General features: G+C 38.6%; 1 protein-coding gene across 2 annotated transcripts in view; it reads right to left on the bottom strand.

Moving 5' to 3' along the window:
* Positions 1–19,149, bottom strand: part of LOC108698296 (astrotactin-2-like) — a 1,031,088-nt gene that overhangs the window by 486,023 nt on the left and 525,916 nt on the right. For both annotated transcript variants that reach the window (XM_018229686.2, XM_041572527.1), the window contains exon 10: positions 6,327–6,477. In XM_018229686.2, coding sequence (XP_018085175.2) covers positions 6,327–6,477 — 151 coding nt within the window. The remainder of the gene's footprint in view (positions 1–6,326; positions 6,478–19,149) is intronic.

Raw genomic sequence — 19,149 nt, 5'->3', positions numbered from 1 at the left:
TTATACATTAAGAAATATGCTTCTGCACCACTGACGCAGGAGATGAAAACTGGGTTAGTAGAAGATATTAAATACCAGGAAATTGAAAACACAGTCAAAAACCTGAAATTAAACAAAGCCCCAGGACCAGATGGATTTCACTCTCTTTACTATAAAAAATTTCAGACTCAATTAATCCCTCACTAAAAAATTTTTTACAACATATTACAACTGGCCAACCTTCACCCCCAGAAATGAACGAAGCTAAAGTGACTGTGATACCAAACCAAATAAAGATCCTCTATCTCCAAAAAACTACAGGCCAATATCACTTCTGAATTTGGACATAAAAATATTAGCAACTATTCTAGCATCCCGACTAAACAAAATATTAACTTCAGTAATCCATAAGACCAGATCGGATTTGTCCCATCCCGACAAGCCCCCGACAATATATGAAAAATTCTCAACATCGTAGCACATGCAAATAAATCTAAAATTCCCCTTTGTCTATTAGCTCTCAATATCGAAAAGGCATTTGACACCCTAAATTGGTAATACCTCTTCACATTATTACATACATTAGGGATAGGCCCAAATTTTCTCATTACACTAGAGACTCAAGACATATTATCACAACCCAAAAGCCCAATTAAATCTCCCGTCTACTAGTATACAGAAGCCTACTGATAGTCGAAGAGGCACGAGACAAGGATGCCAACTTTCCCCAGCATTAGCCTAGCGATGGAACCGTTAGATATTTGGGGCCTTAAAATCAAAGACAGGGAATACAAGCAGGGGCTATACTGGCCCCTCCGCCGCCACTGCTGCTGCCCCCCCCTCCCCTGGAAATTCGCTCTTAAAGTACCAGGAGCACCATTTTTGCTGCCCCTGGTACCTAGTGGGGTGCTGCTGCCTGAGGCGACAGCCTCAACTCGCCTCATTGGCGAAGCACCCCTGAATACACGATTTCAAGGTCTGCAGATGACCTACTGGTACATGTGACAAATCCCCTTACCTCTTTACCCAACTTACTGAATTCCCTAACAGAATTTGCAATAGTTTCTGGTCTGAACATCAACCCTGATAAGTCTGAGATGCTACCCTGCAATTTGCCAAAACATACTGTTAACAGTGGTGTAACTACCGGGGGAGCAGGGGGTGCGATTGGGCCAGGGCCCGCACCGCCTTAGGGCTCCCCCGGCAGCTTGTGCACCACTAACTCTGCTTCCTGCTGCTGATTCCTGCGGAGAAAATAGCGTATGGAGGGGGGCCCGGCTGCATGTCCCGCACCAGGGCCCGTCCTCCTCTAGTTACGTTACTGACTGTTAATTTGGAACTTGATTTTGTATTTAAGATACAGACAGAATATTTGCAGTATTTAAGAGTTAAAATAAGCTCTGTATAAAGCTAACTTCCAGCCCATGTTTAAATTCTTGACGCAGGACCTACTAAAATGAGATAAACATAGGATCTCATGGATCGGCAGGACCCACTGCATTAAAATGGTACTTTTGCCCAAAATTTTCTACCTGTTTAGAACTTTGCCAATCAAAGTCCCATTAGAGGACCTCTACATGCTACAATCCAAAATGAATGCCTTTATTTGGCAAAATAAGCATCCGAGAATATCAAAACAAACAATGAGCCTGCATAAAGCAAATGGTGGCCTGTCAGTACTTCACCTAGTCAAGTATTATTGGGCAGCACGTCTAGCACAATTAGCCCCGTTACATGCAGGGCCTTTAACCCCATTATGGGTACAGATGGACAATTTAATATACCCATATCTATGTCAACAAATAATATGGCTATCAAGAATACCATACAATAAACTAACAGATCCATCCCCAATAACTATGGAAATGCTATACATGTGAAGTACGGTGAGGAAGAGATTTCACCAGGACTTTCCCCCAGGTCAGTCAAAATAAGCATTTTCATGGAGCACTAAAGGACTGACCACACTTCAGTCACTGACCAGATATGGAAAACCTTTAACACCCCAACAACATCTGGACCTCTACAACCCCCAAAAAAAGAAGTATTTCAAGCAACACAATTGGCCCATTTTGCCCAACAGCAATTGAGGAAGGCCAAAGATAACATCTTAAAGTCCACAGCTCTGGAAACCATCAGTAAGCAATGTCCACTCAAACCGGGAATTCTTAGCACGCAGTACAAGATGCTAAACTAACCTTCCCAACAATCCCCGAAACTGGGATACATGTTGAAATGGGAGAAAGACTTAAACACCACAATTACAACCCAGCAATGGGCCCAAAGTAGCCTTACAGTACATAAAGGGAGCACTTGTGTGACCATCAGAGAGACATCAATTAAATTACTCCATAGGACCTATTTAGTCCCTACAAGACTGAACAAGCTTTACCCCACATGCTTCGGGGTTGTTCAGACCTGGGGACTATACTCAATTTTGGGACACAGTAAACCAATCTCCTATCCAGAGTTCTTACCAAATATCCAAAAGACCCCCTGGTAATGTTATTGGGAAAAAAACACACAAATATACCAACTCAGCTCATAGATTAAGTCAATACATATTGATGGCGGTGAGACTAATTATAGCAGCTAAGTGAAAAAAAACAGGACTACCATTGGGATCCCTAAAGGAAAATATAATTGGCATCGCCACCAACGAAAAGCTTAGATATACCTTGAAAGACATGGCAGCCTATGACAAAACATGGCTCCCTTGGCTAGCCCATGAAAATGACTCTCAGCTGTACCTGACCTTAAACTTATGATGAAGGGACTTGTTCAGAGACTAACCAGTAACTCAAACATCCTAAAACCAACATAGATGTTATAATAATAATACCCCACAGCTGTATAACTATTGTTACCTTTGCTAATGCTAATTATATGTATTTCTCTTCCCACCTTCCTTTTCTCCCCTCTCCCCCCCCACCCCTTCTTCCTCTTTCTTTATTTCATGAATTATCAGTTATGTGTTAACATGTAACCATTGATAACAGGGTAGGGTGGAAGACCTGTTTTATTTACAATGAAAATCAATAAAACATGTCAGTTTAAAAAAAAAAACATAAAGCCTGGAAAAAGTTGTCATTTATTGTAGGGAAAACAAACTCAACGACTAAGTGCCACTGCATTTTACAGCATTTTGAAACATTAATAAGGTCACTGTGTACAGGTTTCCGTCGCTGCAGGAATTAACAAACCATTGTTGCCAAGGTGCTTTATACATGCAAAATTCACACTCAGCATTTTTAAAACATGATAATAGATGAAATGGGTTTTTAAAACAAACAATTCGGTAAGACAATTCTGCATGACAATACACCTAAAGCAAAAATGCAACACATTTTTCTACACTGGTTTCTTTTATATTTATATAAGATAAATGTGTCAAACACACCACCTTCTGCTGAAGCAACAGATGCACATTCATTAGCTAACATAGAGTATTTCTTGCCAATGAAGGTGCCAACATTCCTCTCAAATACATGGTTGAAACTAACAAGGCATAGAAAACACCATCAAGGCAGAGAGAACACCATCAATGTTTTAGTTTTTGCAGTACATTGAAATCTATTGTTTAAAAATTAGATTTTTTTTGCCTTCACTGGCAAATTCATTCTGTTGGATTGTTTTGATTCTGCAAACTGAAACAGAATATACATTTTTTAATATGTGAAGGTGTGTTTTCCAATTAGCCACTTGAGATTCTGCATTCCATTGAACAAACTGAAAGAAAAGGAAGTGGCTGCAACTTCCATCACAAGTTATATCTGATTCAACTGTACGCTGTACTGTCAGTGCTATTTGTCATACATGAAGTGGAGATAAAAGAGAAAACAATAATAGTATAATTCCGTTTAATAAATATTTTAAAAACAAACACAGAACGCCAATCGCCTATTCACAAACAGTTCAGCAGCAAAAGCACATCAAATTCCAAGGTATGTGGAAGGAATGTGATGTGCTTTTGATGCTGAACTGTTTGTGAGTAGGCAATTGGCGTTCTGTAATTTCTTTTCAAATATTTATTAAACGGAATTATACTATTATTATTTTCTCTTTTATCTCCACTTCATGTATGGAGTAATGAATTAACTGCGGAACACAAAACAAATATGACATGCAAGCTGAACATTGACTGTTTGTAAGTACATGCCCAAAAGGGAAGCCTGATTCCTGTGTGCACCTCGGATGGATCCAATTAACCTTTTTTTCTGAACACCTTTTAACCCCGTTGTGGCTGCATTGCCCTTATCAGACAACATAAGACAGTATTGCCCTATGTGCGCTTCCTTCTCTTTTCTCTTTTAGAAATTTTGCAGTAGTGACCAACTTTGTGACTTAGTACTTAGTGAAGTGGCGGGGTATTGATAAAAGCCTCTCCCAGTGCTTTTAATTGCCTCAGTCAGTGCTATTTGCAGTTTCATGGTCAAATCCAGTGGCGGAACTACCAGGGGCGCAAAGGGTGCAGTTGCACCATGGCCCCTGCACCCTTTTTGGGGCCCACCACGTTCCCAGGAAAATACTTGTAAATCTGATTCCTTTTTCCTGCATCCCCCAGTGGCCCAGCCCACCTACAATCCCAATTGGCCCAGCCCATCCACCATCCTGATTGGCCCAGCCCATCCACCATTCCGATTGGTGTGTGTGTCTGTGAGTCTGTGTGTGAGAGTGTGTGTCTGTGAGTGTGTGTCTGTCTGTGTGTGTGTCTGTGAGCGTGTGTCTGTCTGAGTTTGTGTATGTGAGTGTGTGTCTGTGAGTGTGTGTCTGTCTGAGTGTGTGTGTGTCTGAGTGTGTGTGAGTGTGTGTCCCGATTGGCCCAGCCCATCCACCATCCCGATTGGCCCATCCACCATCCCGATTGGTGTGTGTGTCTGAGTGTGTGTCTGAGTGTGTGTCTGTCTGAGTATGTGTCTGTATGAGTGTGTGTCTTTGAGTGTGTGTCTGTCTGTGAGTGTGTCTGTGAGTGTGTATCTGTCTGTGTGTGTGTGTGTGTGTGAGTGTGTTTCTGTCTGTGTGTGTCTGTCTGAGTGTGTGTCTGTGAGTGTATGTGTCTGTCTGTGTGTGTGTGTGTGTGTGTGTGTGTGTGTTTGAGTGTGTGTGTGTGTCTGTGAGTGTGTGTCTGTGAGTGTTTGTCTGTCTGAGTGTGTGTGAGTGTGTGTGAGGGTGAATGTGTGTATCTGTGAGTGTGTGTCTGTGAGTGTGTGTCTGTGAGTGTGTGTCAGTGTGTGTGTCTCTGTGTGTGTGTCAGTGACTTCTAATATCCTTATCATTTACAGTAGGGGGTACATTATCCCTTATAATACATGAGTTCCCTGTATAACTCAACCTGCAGCCTTGCGCCTTTACTTCTAATATCCTTATCAATTTACAGTAGGGGGTACATTATGCCTTATATCATTATAATACAGTGAAACCTTCATTTTACATGTCCTTTTTACATGTAACGTTTGGATTAACTTTTAGTATGTTATATAATGGCTAAGCAACTTTTCAATTGGTCTTCATTATTTATTTTTTATTGTTTTTGATTGATTTTCTTTCCTCTTCTACATCTTTCCAGCTTTTAAATGGGGGGTTATTGTCCGCATCTAAAAACAAATGCTTTGTAAAGCTACACATTTACTGTTGCTACTTTTTAATATAATAATTTTTGTATATAGACCCTCTTCTATACATATTTCAGTCTCTTATGCTAGGGGAATTTGGACACTAGTAACCAGACTGCTGAAATTGCAAATGGAGAGCTGCTGAATATAAAGCTAAATAAGTCAAAAACCACAAATAATAAAAAATGAAAACCACATGCAAATTGTCTCAGAATATCCCTTTCTACATCATACTAAAAGTTAACTGATAGGTGAACAACCCCTTTAGGTGGGCCCAGTAGTAAATTTCTGTACCGGGGCCCTTAGGGGTCTAGTTAAGCCACTGGTCAAATCTTACACAAATTCAGCCTCATTATTTAGACTGTGGCCAGCACTGTACTACCAGCATATTTCTGAAAAATATGGACAGCAGCCCACATGCCAAAAAAGTAAAAATAGTAGTGTTTATTGGTTTACTTAAAATTAGGCAGAATGACCAAATACCTAAAGAGTTTATGGCTCTGGTGCCCTTAATCATAAGCCTATGCCTTAATCATAGGCCTACAATTTAGAGCATCAGAGCCTGAAAATGAGGATTAACAAGTGTTTGAGAACCTTGGTTTAAGTTCTGTAGAGTGGTGGCCTTCTTACCTTGACTTACTACCTTTGTCGGCCTCATGATTGCACAAAGTATGTTCATTACTGTGGATCTTTCTGTAGTTATTAAAGTACGAAAAGTTAAATAAGAACACTTACCACACACCCTGAGGAGTCAACTTTGCGTTCTGAGACACATTTGAAGTTACGTGAACAGCCGCCATTGCTGAGTGAGCAGTCTCGCACTGGCCCAAAGGATGACAGGAGATCATCAACACTTTCAAAGTGAGTGGCCAAAAGGGCATTTTCTCTGTTGAAATAAAAATATGCATAATTGTTAACAAAACAATTCCCATATTATAGAACTGCAGAGCATTACTGGTAATCATAAGGGTCTAGACCCTAATTAACTCTTTCTGTGCACTCCATTGCCTTTGGTTCCCCTGCACTGGTTAATTTAATGGAACTTTTTACAAAAGGAAAATCATCTTTCCATTGAGGTAAAATCTGAATTGCTGCACCCAGACAACTTCCTGACAGGGTGACGGTTTTCAGAATTTTGAGTTGACAACCTGTGTGTGAGTTTCTACTAAAAAGTCAAGATATAGTAAACTGAGCACAGGAAGACCAAAAAAATAATGCTAGTCACTGACTGACAAATATATTTGAAATGTTTTAAAAATATATGCCACTGAGTAAAAGTTGCTGCAGTTATAAAACAATACTTTATAGCGCAATATAAAGATGAAGTAAACTTTATGGGAAGAGAAGAATCAGCACCATATGGACATAACTTTCATGCATGTAAGATCCAGCTGCCTTACAGCAGTTGTTTAACTTTAGTTCCTGCCAGCATTGATGTGATGTTTTTTCAGCATCATCACACAGTTTTCACCCTATGTATTATAACAAATATAGTGCTTAGCCCACATCTGGGATGTCAATCTCCATATTTCAAGACCACTTAAGGAAGATAACATTATTCTTTCAAATAAGATGACTTTTTTTAAATAATGCTACTATCCTGCAGTGCTATATGAAGGCAGTGCTATGTGTATAGCACGAGGCACACAAATGCCTTTTGTTTTAAGAAGGCTGTTGATGCATGTCTTGCATTTGAGAAGGGCTCTTTGGATCCTTTTAGCCCTTCTCTCCCTAGCCATTATGGTTCTTTTACTTTGCTGCTTTTCCAAGTCCTACTCTCTCAGAAGCCATGTTCCAATATCTTGCACTAAAGAGATCAAAACAGGCTGGATGCAAGTTTGGATATATGGTTTTGAACTTTTAGGCTGTTATCTGTGCTATTAATGTCACTAGTTGGTCATAGGGGCATTAAAGGGATTATGTCACAGGAAAACATGTTTTTTTCTCAAAATGCACCAGTTAATAACACTCCTCCAGAAGAATTCTGCATAAAAATCATGACAGTATCCATTGAAGAAGTAATTTGTTTGTTTCTGTCTATAATTCTGTAGTAAAGGTTGGAGCCTCTTGTTTTTTGGTTTGAAGGCAGTGCTGGGTGTAGCAAGAGGCACATAAATACCTTCTGTTTCAAGATGACTCTTGGTGCATACAGTATATTTAGCCCTTCTCACCCTCACCAATAAGGTTACTTTGCCCTTCCATTATTTACCAACATATTACACAGCATAGTATAGAGAATGTTCAATCACATATCCAAACTAATCCCAATTTATTCAGGGGCGTATTAATGCACAGGCTGCCCTAGGCTATAGCTTAGGGACCCAGTGTGATCAGGGGCCCATCTTGATTTTCATTTTTTCTATTTTCTTTTATATTTTGAGCTGCTGGGTCTGGGCAGGTGCACCTGCTTGGAGGAGAAGCCAGACAAGGCAAGTGCATGATCCCGGATGTGTGCAGTGACATCACTGGAAAGCACCAAACTCAACCTGGCATAGTGCACGATTGCCTATATCTGCATGAATTTGAACCCAGCAGTAGCCTAGAAGGGAGCCTGTGGATGTAGCTGAGAGGCCCCACATCTCATTAATCCACCACTGAATCTAGAGTATCTACTACTACTACTGCACAGAAGCCAATGAATTTGGCAGTTTCCTCTTTTATAGTGATGGGCGAATTTATTCGCCAGGCGCGAATTTGCGGCAAATTTGCGCGATTCGCCGCCAGCGAATAAATTCGCGAAACTCCCGCGAAAATTCGCGGCAAAAAACGGGCGCCGGCGTCGAACAAACGGGCGCCGGCGTCAAAAACGAGACGCCGGCGCCGTTTCGCGAATTTTTCGCCGTTTCGCGAATTTCGCGCGAAATTCGCAAATTTTTCGGCGAAGCGAAACGGCGCAAATTCGCCCATCACTACTCTTTTATTATGATTTCATTTTCTTTGATGATTTGTCAAAACCAGATGTAAAAACTGCATAATAAGGACTTCTTAAATTAAAAATAATGATTTCCTTTTTCTTGTAATAATAAGAGATAACCTTGTACTTGATCCCAACTAATTGTTGGCAAAACTAATTGTTACTGGAGGCAAACGGGTTTATTTAATGTTTACATGATTTTTTAGTAAAGAAAAAAGATCCGCATTACAGAAACATCTCTTATCTGGAAAAGCCAAGGTCTCATACCTGTATCTTAAGTGAAAGAACGTACATACTAGTAATACCGAAAAATATATTAAAAGAATACAAATGCACTTTGGCAAAAATAATATAAATGCACGTTTTACACTAAATGGCAATGTATTAGGAATTTCCTTAAATGCAAAGGATCTAGGGGTTTTTGTAGATAACAAGTTGTCTAATTCTGGGCAGTGTCATTCTGCGGCTACTAAAGCAAATAAAGTTCTGTCTTGCATAAAAAAGGGCATTAACTCAAGGGATGAAAACATACTGTAATTATGCCTCTTTATAGGTCCCTGGTGAGGCCTCATTTGGAGTATGCAGTGCAGTTTTGGACTCCAGTCCTTAAGAGGGATATAAATGAGCTGGAGAGAGTGCAGAGACGTGCAACTAAATTGGTTGGAGGAATGGAAGACTTCAATTATGAGGGTAGACTGTCAAGGTTGGGGTTGTTTTCTCTGGAAAAAAGGCGATTGCAAGGGGACATGATTACACTCTACAAGTAAATTAGTAGACATTATAGACAAATGGCAGGGGACCTTTTTACCCATCAAGTGGATCACCGTACCAGAGGCCACCACTTTAGACTTTAAGAAAAGAACTTTCATTTGAAGCAACGTAGGGGGTTCTTCACAGTCAGGACAGTGAGGTTGTGGAATGCACTGCCGGGTGATGTTGTGATGGCTGATTCAGTTAATGCCTGCAAGAATGGCTTGGATGATTTTTTTGACAGACATAGTATCAAATGCTTTGTGATACTAAGCTCTATAGTTAGTATAGGTATGGGTATATATCATTTATGTGAAAGTAGGGAGGGGTGTGTATATGGGTTTTTATTTGGAGGGGTTGAACTTGATAAACTTTGTCTTTTTTCAACCCAATTTAACTATGTAACTATGTAACTATGTAAAGTTGCATTATACCGTGAAAAAACATAACAATATTAGTCTGTGGTAATTGCCCTCATCACTGTACATGAGTTTACTACTGTCACAAGTCTAGCCAGACACAAAGAGGAGCAGAACAACAGTCAAAGCAGAACACAGGCAGACGGAGACTGTGCTCTGTCTGCAGCCCAGGGATGTCTTAAAATAGGGCTGTGCAAGAATCCATTAGTAAGAGGCTGACACACACAGTCTCTTTCCTGTTACAAGTAATCAGGGTTTCTGGCTGCAGAGCTCCTCGGAGATCATCTCATACAAAGTAGTCAGCCTGGCTGGCCTGGCTAAGCCATTTCATTTATTAAAATATTAACATGCTGGGAAAGAAAAGAGGGAAGTGTTTAAATGTCAGCATTAAGAAACGCATAAAGCAGGCTATCAGAGATGGTTAAAGCATGATTGAAAGTGTGTCACTGGCAGAAACTAACTCATACGTCTATGACTACAGGCGCTGGAATTTAGTAAAGAAGCCTGGGAAATTTAATATCAGCGTGTTTAATTCTCACTGATAATGTAGCTCAATTATTAAAATGAATAATTAAGAAAGTAAATCTATCATCAACAATATAAATAAGTGAGTTATTTTCCCCAGATTTAATCAGGACTGTGCAGAATAAGCATTATCCTGGAGTCAGGAGTAGTGATAGATGAATTTATTCAGCAGGCATAGATTTGCAGCAAATTTCCGGATTTCGCCCGACAGCTAATGTTTAGTGAAACTGGAGAAAAAAATTGCTATGGAAAAATTCGCTGGGACAAAAAAATGTCACTGGTCAAAATTGTCTCATGTCAAAATTATACGGACGCCCATTGACTTTAATGCATTTGGACAAAACAGTCGCGCATGTAAAAATTCATGCTCATCACAATTATCGCACGTCAAAATTATTCAGATACCCATTGACTTTATTGCATTTGGAGAAAAGAGTTGCTCGTGTAAAAACTGTTGCGCGCATAAAAATTAATGCGCATCAAAATTATTCAGACACCCATTGACTTTAATGCATTTGGACAAAAGAGTCACATGTATAATTGTCGCTTGTTTCAAAAATGAAGATCGTCAAAATCATTTTGACTCCAATGCATTTCGCCGCAAACTGAAACAGGACAGATTCACTAGACAAGAGTAAAATTGGTTATCGAGGAAAAAAAACAGTCTGGTCTTTTTTTAAACAGGTTACATCAGGAATGTCTGCCCTGTCCAATCCTCCTTTGTTATTGTATCACAATCCTAGCCATACTCCAGCCTGGTCAGTAAACTTAAAAAAACTCTTAGTTGTAAAAGATCAAAGTCCATTCAATTTAACTCTCCATGTAAACGAATAAGCAAACAGCTTTGATCTCCAGACAGCTTACAAACTAACTTAAGTTGAAAAAAGACACATATCCATTAAGCTCAACCCTCTATATCTATATAAAACCTGCCTAACTGCTAGCCAATCCTGAGGAAGGCAAAAAAACCCTTTGAAGCCTCTCCAATTCACATCAGAGGGGGAAAAATTCCTTCCTGAATCCAAGATGGCAAATGGACCAGTCCCTGGTACTAAGATCTATTTTCAATAATTCTTGCTTGCTAAAAAAGCCATCTAAAGCCATCTTGAAATGATTATTATACAATCCCCTTATGTATTTATACATAGTTATCATATCCTTCCTTAAGCACTTCATCTCCAGCATAAACAACCTCAATGAGGACATCTTTATAACTGAGACTTTCAGTATCCTTTACCAACTTAGCTGCCCTTCTTTGGACTCTCTCCAATTCATTAATATCTTGTTTGAGCACTGGAGACCATGCTTTGGACCAGTGATCCCCAACCAGTAGCTCGCGAGCAACATGTTGCTCTCCAACCTCTTGGATGTTGCTCCCAGTGGCCTCAAAGCAGGTGCTTATTTTTGAATTCCTGGCTTGGAGGCAAGTTTTATTGCATTAAAACCAGGTGTACTGCCAAACAGAGCCTCAATGTAGGTTGACAATCCACATAAGGGCTGCTAAATGACCAATCACAGCCCTTATTTGGAACTCCAGGAACATTTTTCATGCTAGTGTTGCTCCCCAACTCCTTTTACTTAAGAATGTTGCTCACGGGTTGTAAAGGTTGGGGATCCCTGCTTTGGACCATATCTAATTCAACTATACCTTGGTTGAGCACTAGAGACAAAAACTGCATGGCATATTTTAGATGAGGCATTACCGGTACTATGTTAAGTAGAAGAAACCTCCTCCTCTCATGAATCTATGCCCCTTTTAATAAAACTCAAGACCTTGTTTGCACTTGCAGCTGCTGACTTGCACAATTGCTTGCTGCACTTGTGACAAATTGCAAGTTTATTATCTACAAGAACTCCAAGGTCCTTTTCCATTATGGATTTGCCTAACCCATACCCGTTAAGTGCGTGCATATTTTTATATCCAAGGTGTACCCACATTTAGGGGCAGATTTATCAAAGGTCGAGGTGAATTTTCAAATAAAAAAAAAATCGAATTTCGAGCTATTTTTTGTGCACTTCGACTAGGGAATAGTCCACATTCATTTGAATTTGAAAAAAAATTAGAATATCGAAATTTATCATGTACCGTGTCTTTAAAAATTCAACTTCAACCATTCGCCATCTAAAACCTGCCGAATTGCTGTTTTAGCCACTGGAGGACCTCGTAGAATCTATTTGGAGTCAATTGGTGGACTTTGAAAAATCTAAGTTTTTTATGGAATAAACTTTTATTTGAATTCAATTGAATGTGCTATTCCCTCAATTCATACGATTTGAATTCAGCCAAATAGGGACCTATTTGATCGAAAACTGACCTATCTGACAAAAAAACTTCGACTTAATTTAGGTTGGTCTATTTGAATTCGAATTTCAAACTTTTATCAGTTCAAAATTTGACCCTTAATAAATATGCCCCTTAAAGGAAAACTATACCCCCAATATGAATACTTAAGAAACAGATAGTTTATATCAAATTGAATGACATATTAAAGAATCTTACCAAACTGCTATTCCTTCAATTCGTACGATTTGAATTCAGCCAAATAGGGACCTATTTGATCAAAAACTGACCTATTTGACCCAAAAAAACTTCGATTTAATTTAGATTTATATATAAATTATATATATATAAATTATTTATAATTTGATATAGTTTATATCAAATTGAATGACATATTAAAGAATCTTACCAAACTGGAATATATATTTACATAAATATTGCCCTTTTACATCTCTTGCCTTGAACCACCATTTCGTGACTCTATCTGTCCTGACCAGAAATACTACAACACTAACTGTAACAGGAAGAAGTGACGAAGCAAAAGGCAGAACTCTGTCTTGGCTCATGTGACCTTACATGTGGTTTGTATGTGTGCACAGTGAATCGTACGATCTCAGGGGGCGGCCCTTATTTTTTAAAATGGCAATTTTCTATTTATGATTACCCAATGGCACATACTACTAAAAAAGTATATTATTATGATAATGGTTAATTTACATGAAGCAGGGTTTTACACATGAGCTGTTTTACACAGTATCTTTTAATTGAGACCCACATTGTTTGGGGGGTATAGTTTTCCTTTAATCTTTTCAGCTACGCAGATTGGCAGTTTATCAAGATCTTGCTGCAAGGATGCCGCATCCTGTATGGGCTGAAAAGTTTTGTGTCCTGCAAACACAGATATATTGATTATAATACATTATAATACAATGAGGTGCAACCCAACTCTGGCAAAGAGCTTGTAGCCAAATGAAAAATCAGCCCAGTTGCATAGAAACACATATTCCTCTTCCCTATACAAATCTCTCAGCCACACATTAACCTCCCTAAGAACCCGCTGCCTTCATAACATTGCATGTGGCACAAGTATTATAATTACCTTAGAATTCCTTGCCCTCAGCTTTTCATTTATATTTTTTTAATCATTCCCCCTCCTTTAACTTTGTCATTGGCAGCAATATGTACCAATACGCTACCAGTATATGCCAAGACTGTCTTTCCCAGCCCCTTTCAATAATCTCCTCAATCTACCATGTGCCAAGCCCTAGCACCCTGCAAGCAACATAAAGTTCTGCATGTAGGATCTTTGTGACAGATTGCCCTAGCCACCTTCCTGATAATTGAATCTATAACCTGCCTTTAACTATAACCTACCTTTCCTTCCAAGCATTTCTCCACCCACCCATATTAGAGACAATGCCCCCCGGGGTGCTCTGAGAGTCAGTCTGCTTCATACATGCTTACACAATCTCAATATCGTATAAGCATATATGTTAAGAAAATGGTACAGGGCATTTAATGCAACAATTATATTAAATAATGTATGAAGCATACAATTAAATTTTTTTTCAAAGCAAAGTCCGCTGAAATACTTGAAGTACTTGTCAGCAGATGTTTTCCCACTGACAATAAAGGCTTATGTGAGGTGGTGTCAATAATGTTGTATAATGGTTTAAAAGAGAATGATCCACCTCATAAATACTCTTGTTGTAGAATTAGCATAAGAATGAAGAAGTTCTTATCATTAGCCTTGTGTTTTAAGAATGTCAGAAGGAGTTATAGGGATTTGGTCATGATTTTTATGGTTTACTTTTTATTTCTAAATTACACTGTTTACATAGCAAATAATTCACTTTACCATTTAAAATTTTATTCTTGAACCAACAAATCTATTTTTTTAGGTGTAATATTGATGTGGATGCAGCCATCTCAGTGCATTGTGCCTGATTCTGAGATTTCAGAAGGAGCCAGCACTTCAGGATTGGACGGCTATGAGACAGCTATAGTTTTTTCCCCCTTCTCAAGCCCCGCTCCCTAGCCCAAACTAGTGGTATACATGAGAATAGCACCCAAGCAGAAAAAAAACTTTTTTGTCTACCACTAGATGAGCACTTTTAGCAATACAAATGAATCATTCAGCAGAGGTGTCAGGTAGCTGCTGGGGGGGAAGGGAGGGGGTGATACCACTCCAACTTGTAGGGTTATATTTATGATACTATATAAAAAGTGGAGTGAAGCATTAACAGTGATGTTGCCCAGAACAACCAATCAGCAGATTTCAACAGTTAGAAATTAAAACATATTGGCTGCTGTGAACAACATCGCCGCTAATGTTTCACTCCACTTTTTACACAGCATGATAAATATACCCTCTAGGGTAGCAGTAAAGAGTGATGGAGTTTATCAGAGCACACTTTTAATATTCCAGAGAGCTGCCCAGAAACAAAAAGACAGTTTGATATTTGATTTAGTCAAAAACAATGGTGTTACCTGTAAACAAGACCCTTGCTAAAATAATAAGCCTTTGAGAATGTGTGCCAAGTCAGAAAACAGGTGATACCACTTATTATCAACATTCTTGTATTGACTACACCTCTCCACCCCTGCCTGCTGTGAAAGACATGGGGGTAAATTTATCAAAGAGTGAAGTTCCGCCACTAGAGTGAAATTACGCAGCTCTCAATTCGTCTCTATGAGATTTTGAAAGGCATATTTATCAATGGGTGAAAGTGAAAGTTCACGCTTTGATAAATACGCCTTTAACAATCCCATAGAAATGAATGGGGAGTGGCGGAATTTCACTCTATTGGCGGAATTTCACTATTAACTTCACTGTTTGATAAATATACCCCTCGACGAGTTGCTGATTCAAGAAGGGCTAAGGGAAAAGTCAAAAATAACAAATGTTATTCTTTAAGGAGTAGTTCACCTTTAAGTTACCCTTCAGTATGTTACAGAATGGATGCTAGGCTTTTTAATTGGCCTTCATTTTTCCTCTTTTTACTCGCTTTTTAATTATTTGTTTTCTTCTGACTCTTTCCAGCTTTCAAATGGGGGTCACTGGCCTCATCCAAAATAGAAACAAGGCTACAAATATATTGTTACTATTTTTATTACTCATCTTTCTATTTGGGCACTCTCCTATTCATATTCCAGTCTCTCATTTAAATCAATGCATGGTTGCTAAGGTTATTTGGAACTAAAATTGCAATAAAAAACTTAATAACTTTAAAAACTGCAAATAATAAATAAAAACAAATCGCATCAAAATATCACTCTCTATGTATATGTCATACTAAAAGTTAATATAAAAGTGAACAACTTCTTTAAAGGATGAATGATGTGATGGAGGGCTTAAGTCAAGTGTAAGGAAAAATACACACCTTTATAATTATGCCATTTGTATTGCAAAGCTTTTTACACAGTTTTTACACTATTTATCAGTGTGGGGAGTTGACACATTGCACATTGCACCTGGGTGTTCTCTGCCACATTTTGACATCCATTTATTGTGTACGTGTACTACTTGTATAAACCAACCTGTTATTAGCATGAATATTCAAATTCACAATGTTTAGCTACTATATAATATTTACAGTATTTATAGGAACTAGATTATTTTTTTTTAAATTACATTTTTAAATTAATCACAATGGCAGCCTTTGTACAGTGTACAGTATACTGTACCTGAGTAAACATTCTTAATATCCATAGAAATAATCCGTTATTCAGAATTATGGGTAGGCTGTCTCCCATAGATACCATTTTAAGCAAATAATCAAAACTAAGATATAATTCGGAGGAATTATATCTTAGTTTTGATTATTTGCTTAAAATAATAAAGGTAAATCTGCCCCTAAATCAACGTAAAATTAACCTTAAATAATCCCAATAGGAGGGGCAGATTTACCTAGGGTCGAATATAGAGGGTTAATTAACCCTCGATATTCGACTGTCGAATGTAAATCCTTCGACTTCGAATATCGAAGTCGAAGGATTTACTGCAAATAGTCAGATTGAACGATCAAACGAAAAATCGTTCGATCAACGATTAAATCCTTCGAATCTTTTAATCCATCGATCGAACGAAATTTCTTCGACCAAAAAAAGATTGCAAAGCCTTTGGGGACCTTCCCCATAGGCTAAAGTTGACTTTGGTAGGTTTTAGGTGGCGAACTAGGGGGTCGAATTTTTTTTAAAGAGACAGTACTTCGACTATCGAATGGTCGAATATTCGAACGATTTTTAGTTTGAATCGTTCGATTCGAAGTCGTAGTCATAGTTGAAGTTCGAAATAGCCAATTCGATGGTCGAAGTAGCCAAAAAAAACATTCAAAATTTGAAGTTTTTTTTATTCTATTCCTTCACTCGAGCTAAGTAAATGGGCCCCTTAATGTATGAAGATCCAAATTACAGAAAACCCTAACGTCCAGTTCATGGATTATGATTTGTATTCTGGAGTGAAGTTAATATAGAAGAACTTTTACATAACTATATGTTCTTGCAGTTGTACAACAGGCTGATCAAACTAATTCTCTCACTAAATGCTCAATCTGGCATGCTGTTAAAGAACTATCACCTTCTGCCACATTTCTGCTGTAGCATATTGCTGCATATTTTTCCCTGTACTCTTTTCGAGAAAAAAGAAACCAGTCAAGGCAACATTATAATAATATGCATACAAATGTGGATACAAATAGACAATTGTTTATTTCTGCTGTGTCTTTTTTTTCATCAACAACAAATAGGAACTTGAAACTCGTGCCAACAATATATCAAGGAAGATTAATGAGACTCAGTCATATGTTTCCACTACCAAATTGCTGAAAAGCTAAAAGTTACATTTTATATGTCTTTTGTTTTTGTCTTTTTTTCAGTGTATGCCCCATTTCCTGCTTTCTCTCATTGAGACAGATAAACAATGAGTTTGAGATGCTGTTATAATGTTTATAGGATAAAGGCAATAAAATAATATTTCTCAAATATCACACACGGAGAGTTTCACTGCAAATGTCTCATTCGTACAGGGTTTATTTGTCAACTCGCAGACTGAAGGAACATGTTGTGTGATATTTAATAGCAGTAATGCTTTGTCTTTTGGAGTTTAGTTCAAGCTGAGCAGGTTCTTCAAAGTAATGGCAACTCTACGCAATCTCCCCCCCTCACACACACACAAGCATGTAGTCAGCAAGGCTAGGATTTCATTGCATTGTGTGAATCTCAGCTAAACTCAGCACCTGCTCAGCAGCCTGAGAAATGTAGCTAATAATAACCTGAAAAGAGGTCAAGACCACTTAGCACTGAGCGGGAAGTGTAAGGAGGAAAAGGCTACAAGGGGAGGGGGATGAGAGTATAAGTATGCCTGCGCTGCGAGAGGCAGAATATTAATGCATGCTGTCATGTTTAAACCTCCCGGAGCACACTGCAGCTAAGATATCAGGGCCCTTGTTAGTGCTGCAAGATCAAAATCCCTGCAGGACGGCTGTCAGTTTCTGGGATCAGTAAAAGAGTCCGGGTCAGAATATCAGTAATTTAGGGTACAGAATCCCATCATAGGGCCAAAAGAAATGACAGCTAAAATATGTCTGCAGGTGGGGAATGGCCATTTTTAATACACAAAACATATGTTTTACAGTAGAGAAGGGCTCCTTGAACACCATAATAGACTATTTGTTTATATATGTATCAAGTCTGCTAAAAAATCAAATGTCCAGCCCGCGGGCCAATTGTGTCTGGTTTTCAATTTTACACCAGCCCTCAGCCTCCTTCATGAAATTAATAAACATGCAGCCCGCCAGCACAGTGCAAATAGGAATCGTGTAGCCATAGCAGTAATATTTGGGCACAATTGTGATGATCTGCCACTTGGTCTAATACTACTGCGAGTGTGCTGAAGGTGTTAGCTATAGACACATACTGGCACATAGTGACGCGCCACTCTTGCATATTTCTTTAGGGCTGAAGGTGTCAATAAACGTACCAATACCAGTACAGTAAACTAAAGAAGTATGCTTGTCACTATGTGCCAGTACGTGTCTATTGCTAACACCTTCAGCACACAGGCAGCAGTATAGACCAAGTGGCAGGTCATTCACTAATGTGCTCAAATATTACTGCTACGGCTATGCAATGCCTTGTTTAAATAAGTTAAATGATGTTAATGGTTCAAAGAATGTCAGGCTGAATGGTCCGCCCCCACACATTTTCACCTCACCAAATCAGGCCTTGTTGCAAAAAGTTTGGACACCTGAGATAAACACTAAAATTGCCCAACAGGATTGTTTTGACACCAGTATGGATTAATTATGTAACTCGAGCTAGTCCCTGGATCAACTTGTACTATGAGCTATCTTCCATAACCCTGTATTTCCTCCCTTGTAAAAAAGCCATCCAACCCCTTCTTAAAGCTATCTATCATCCTGTACGACTGATTCAGGGAGTTGATATGAACTACAAGGTACTATTTTGTTATTACAGAGAAAAGGTAATATGCTTTAAAATTTTGAATTATTCGATTAAAATAGAGTCTATGGGAGATTGCCATCCCGTAATTCAGAGCTTTTTGGATAAAAGGTTTCTGAATAATGGATCATTTACCTGTAGTGGAAAATTGTTTGTTGAAACTTTTTAAATTTGAAAGTAAGGGGCACATTTACTTAGTTCGAGTGA

This window comes from Xenopus laevis, chromosome 8L (assembly GCF_017654675.1).
Source record: "Xenopus laevis strain J_2021 chromosome 8L, Xenopus_laevis_v10.1, whole genome shotgun sequence".
Taxonomy (NCBI): domain Eukaryota; kingdom Metazoa; phylum Chordata; class Amphibia; order Anura; family Pipidae; genus Xenopus; species Xenopus laevis.
The sequence above is the reverse complement of the archived record's forward strand: the minus strand, read 5'-3'. Positions and strand labels throughout refer to the sequence as shown.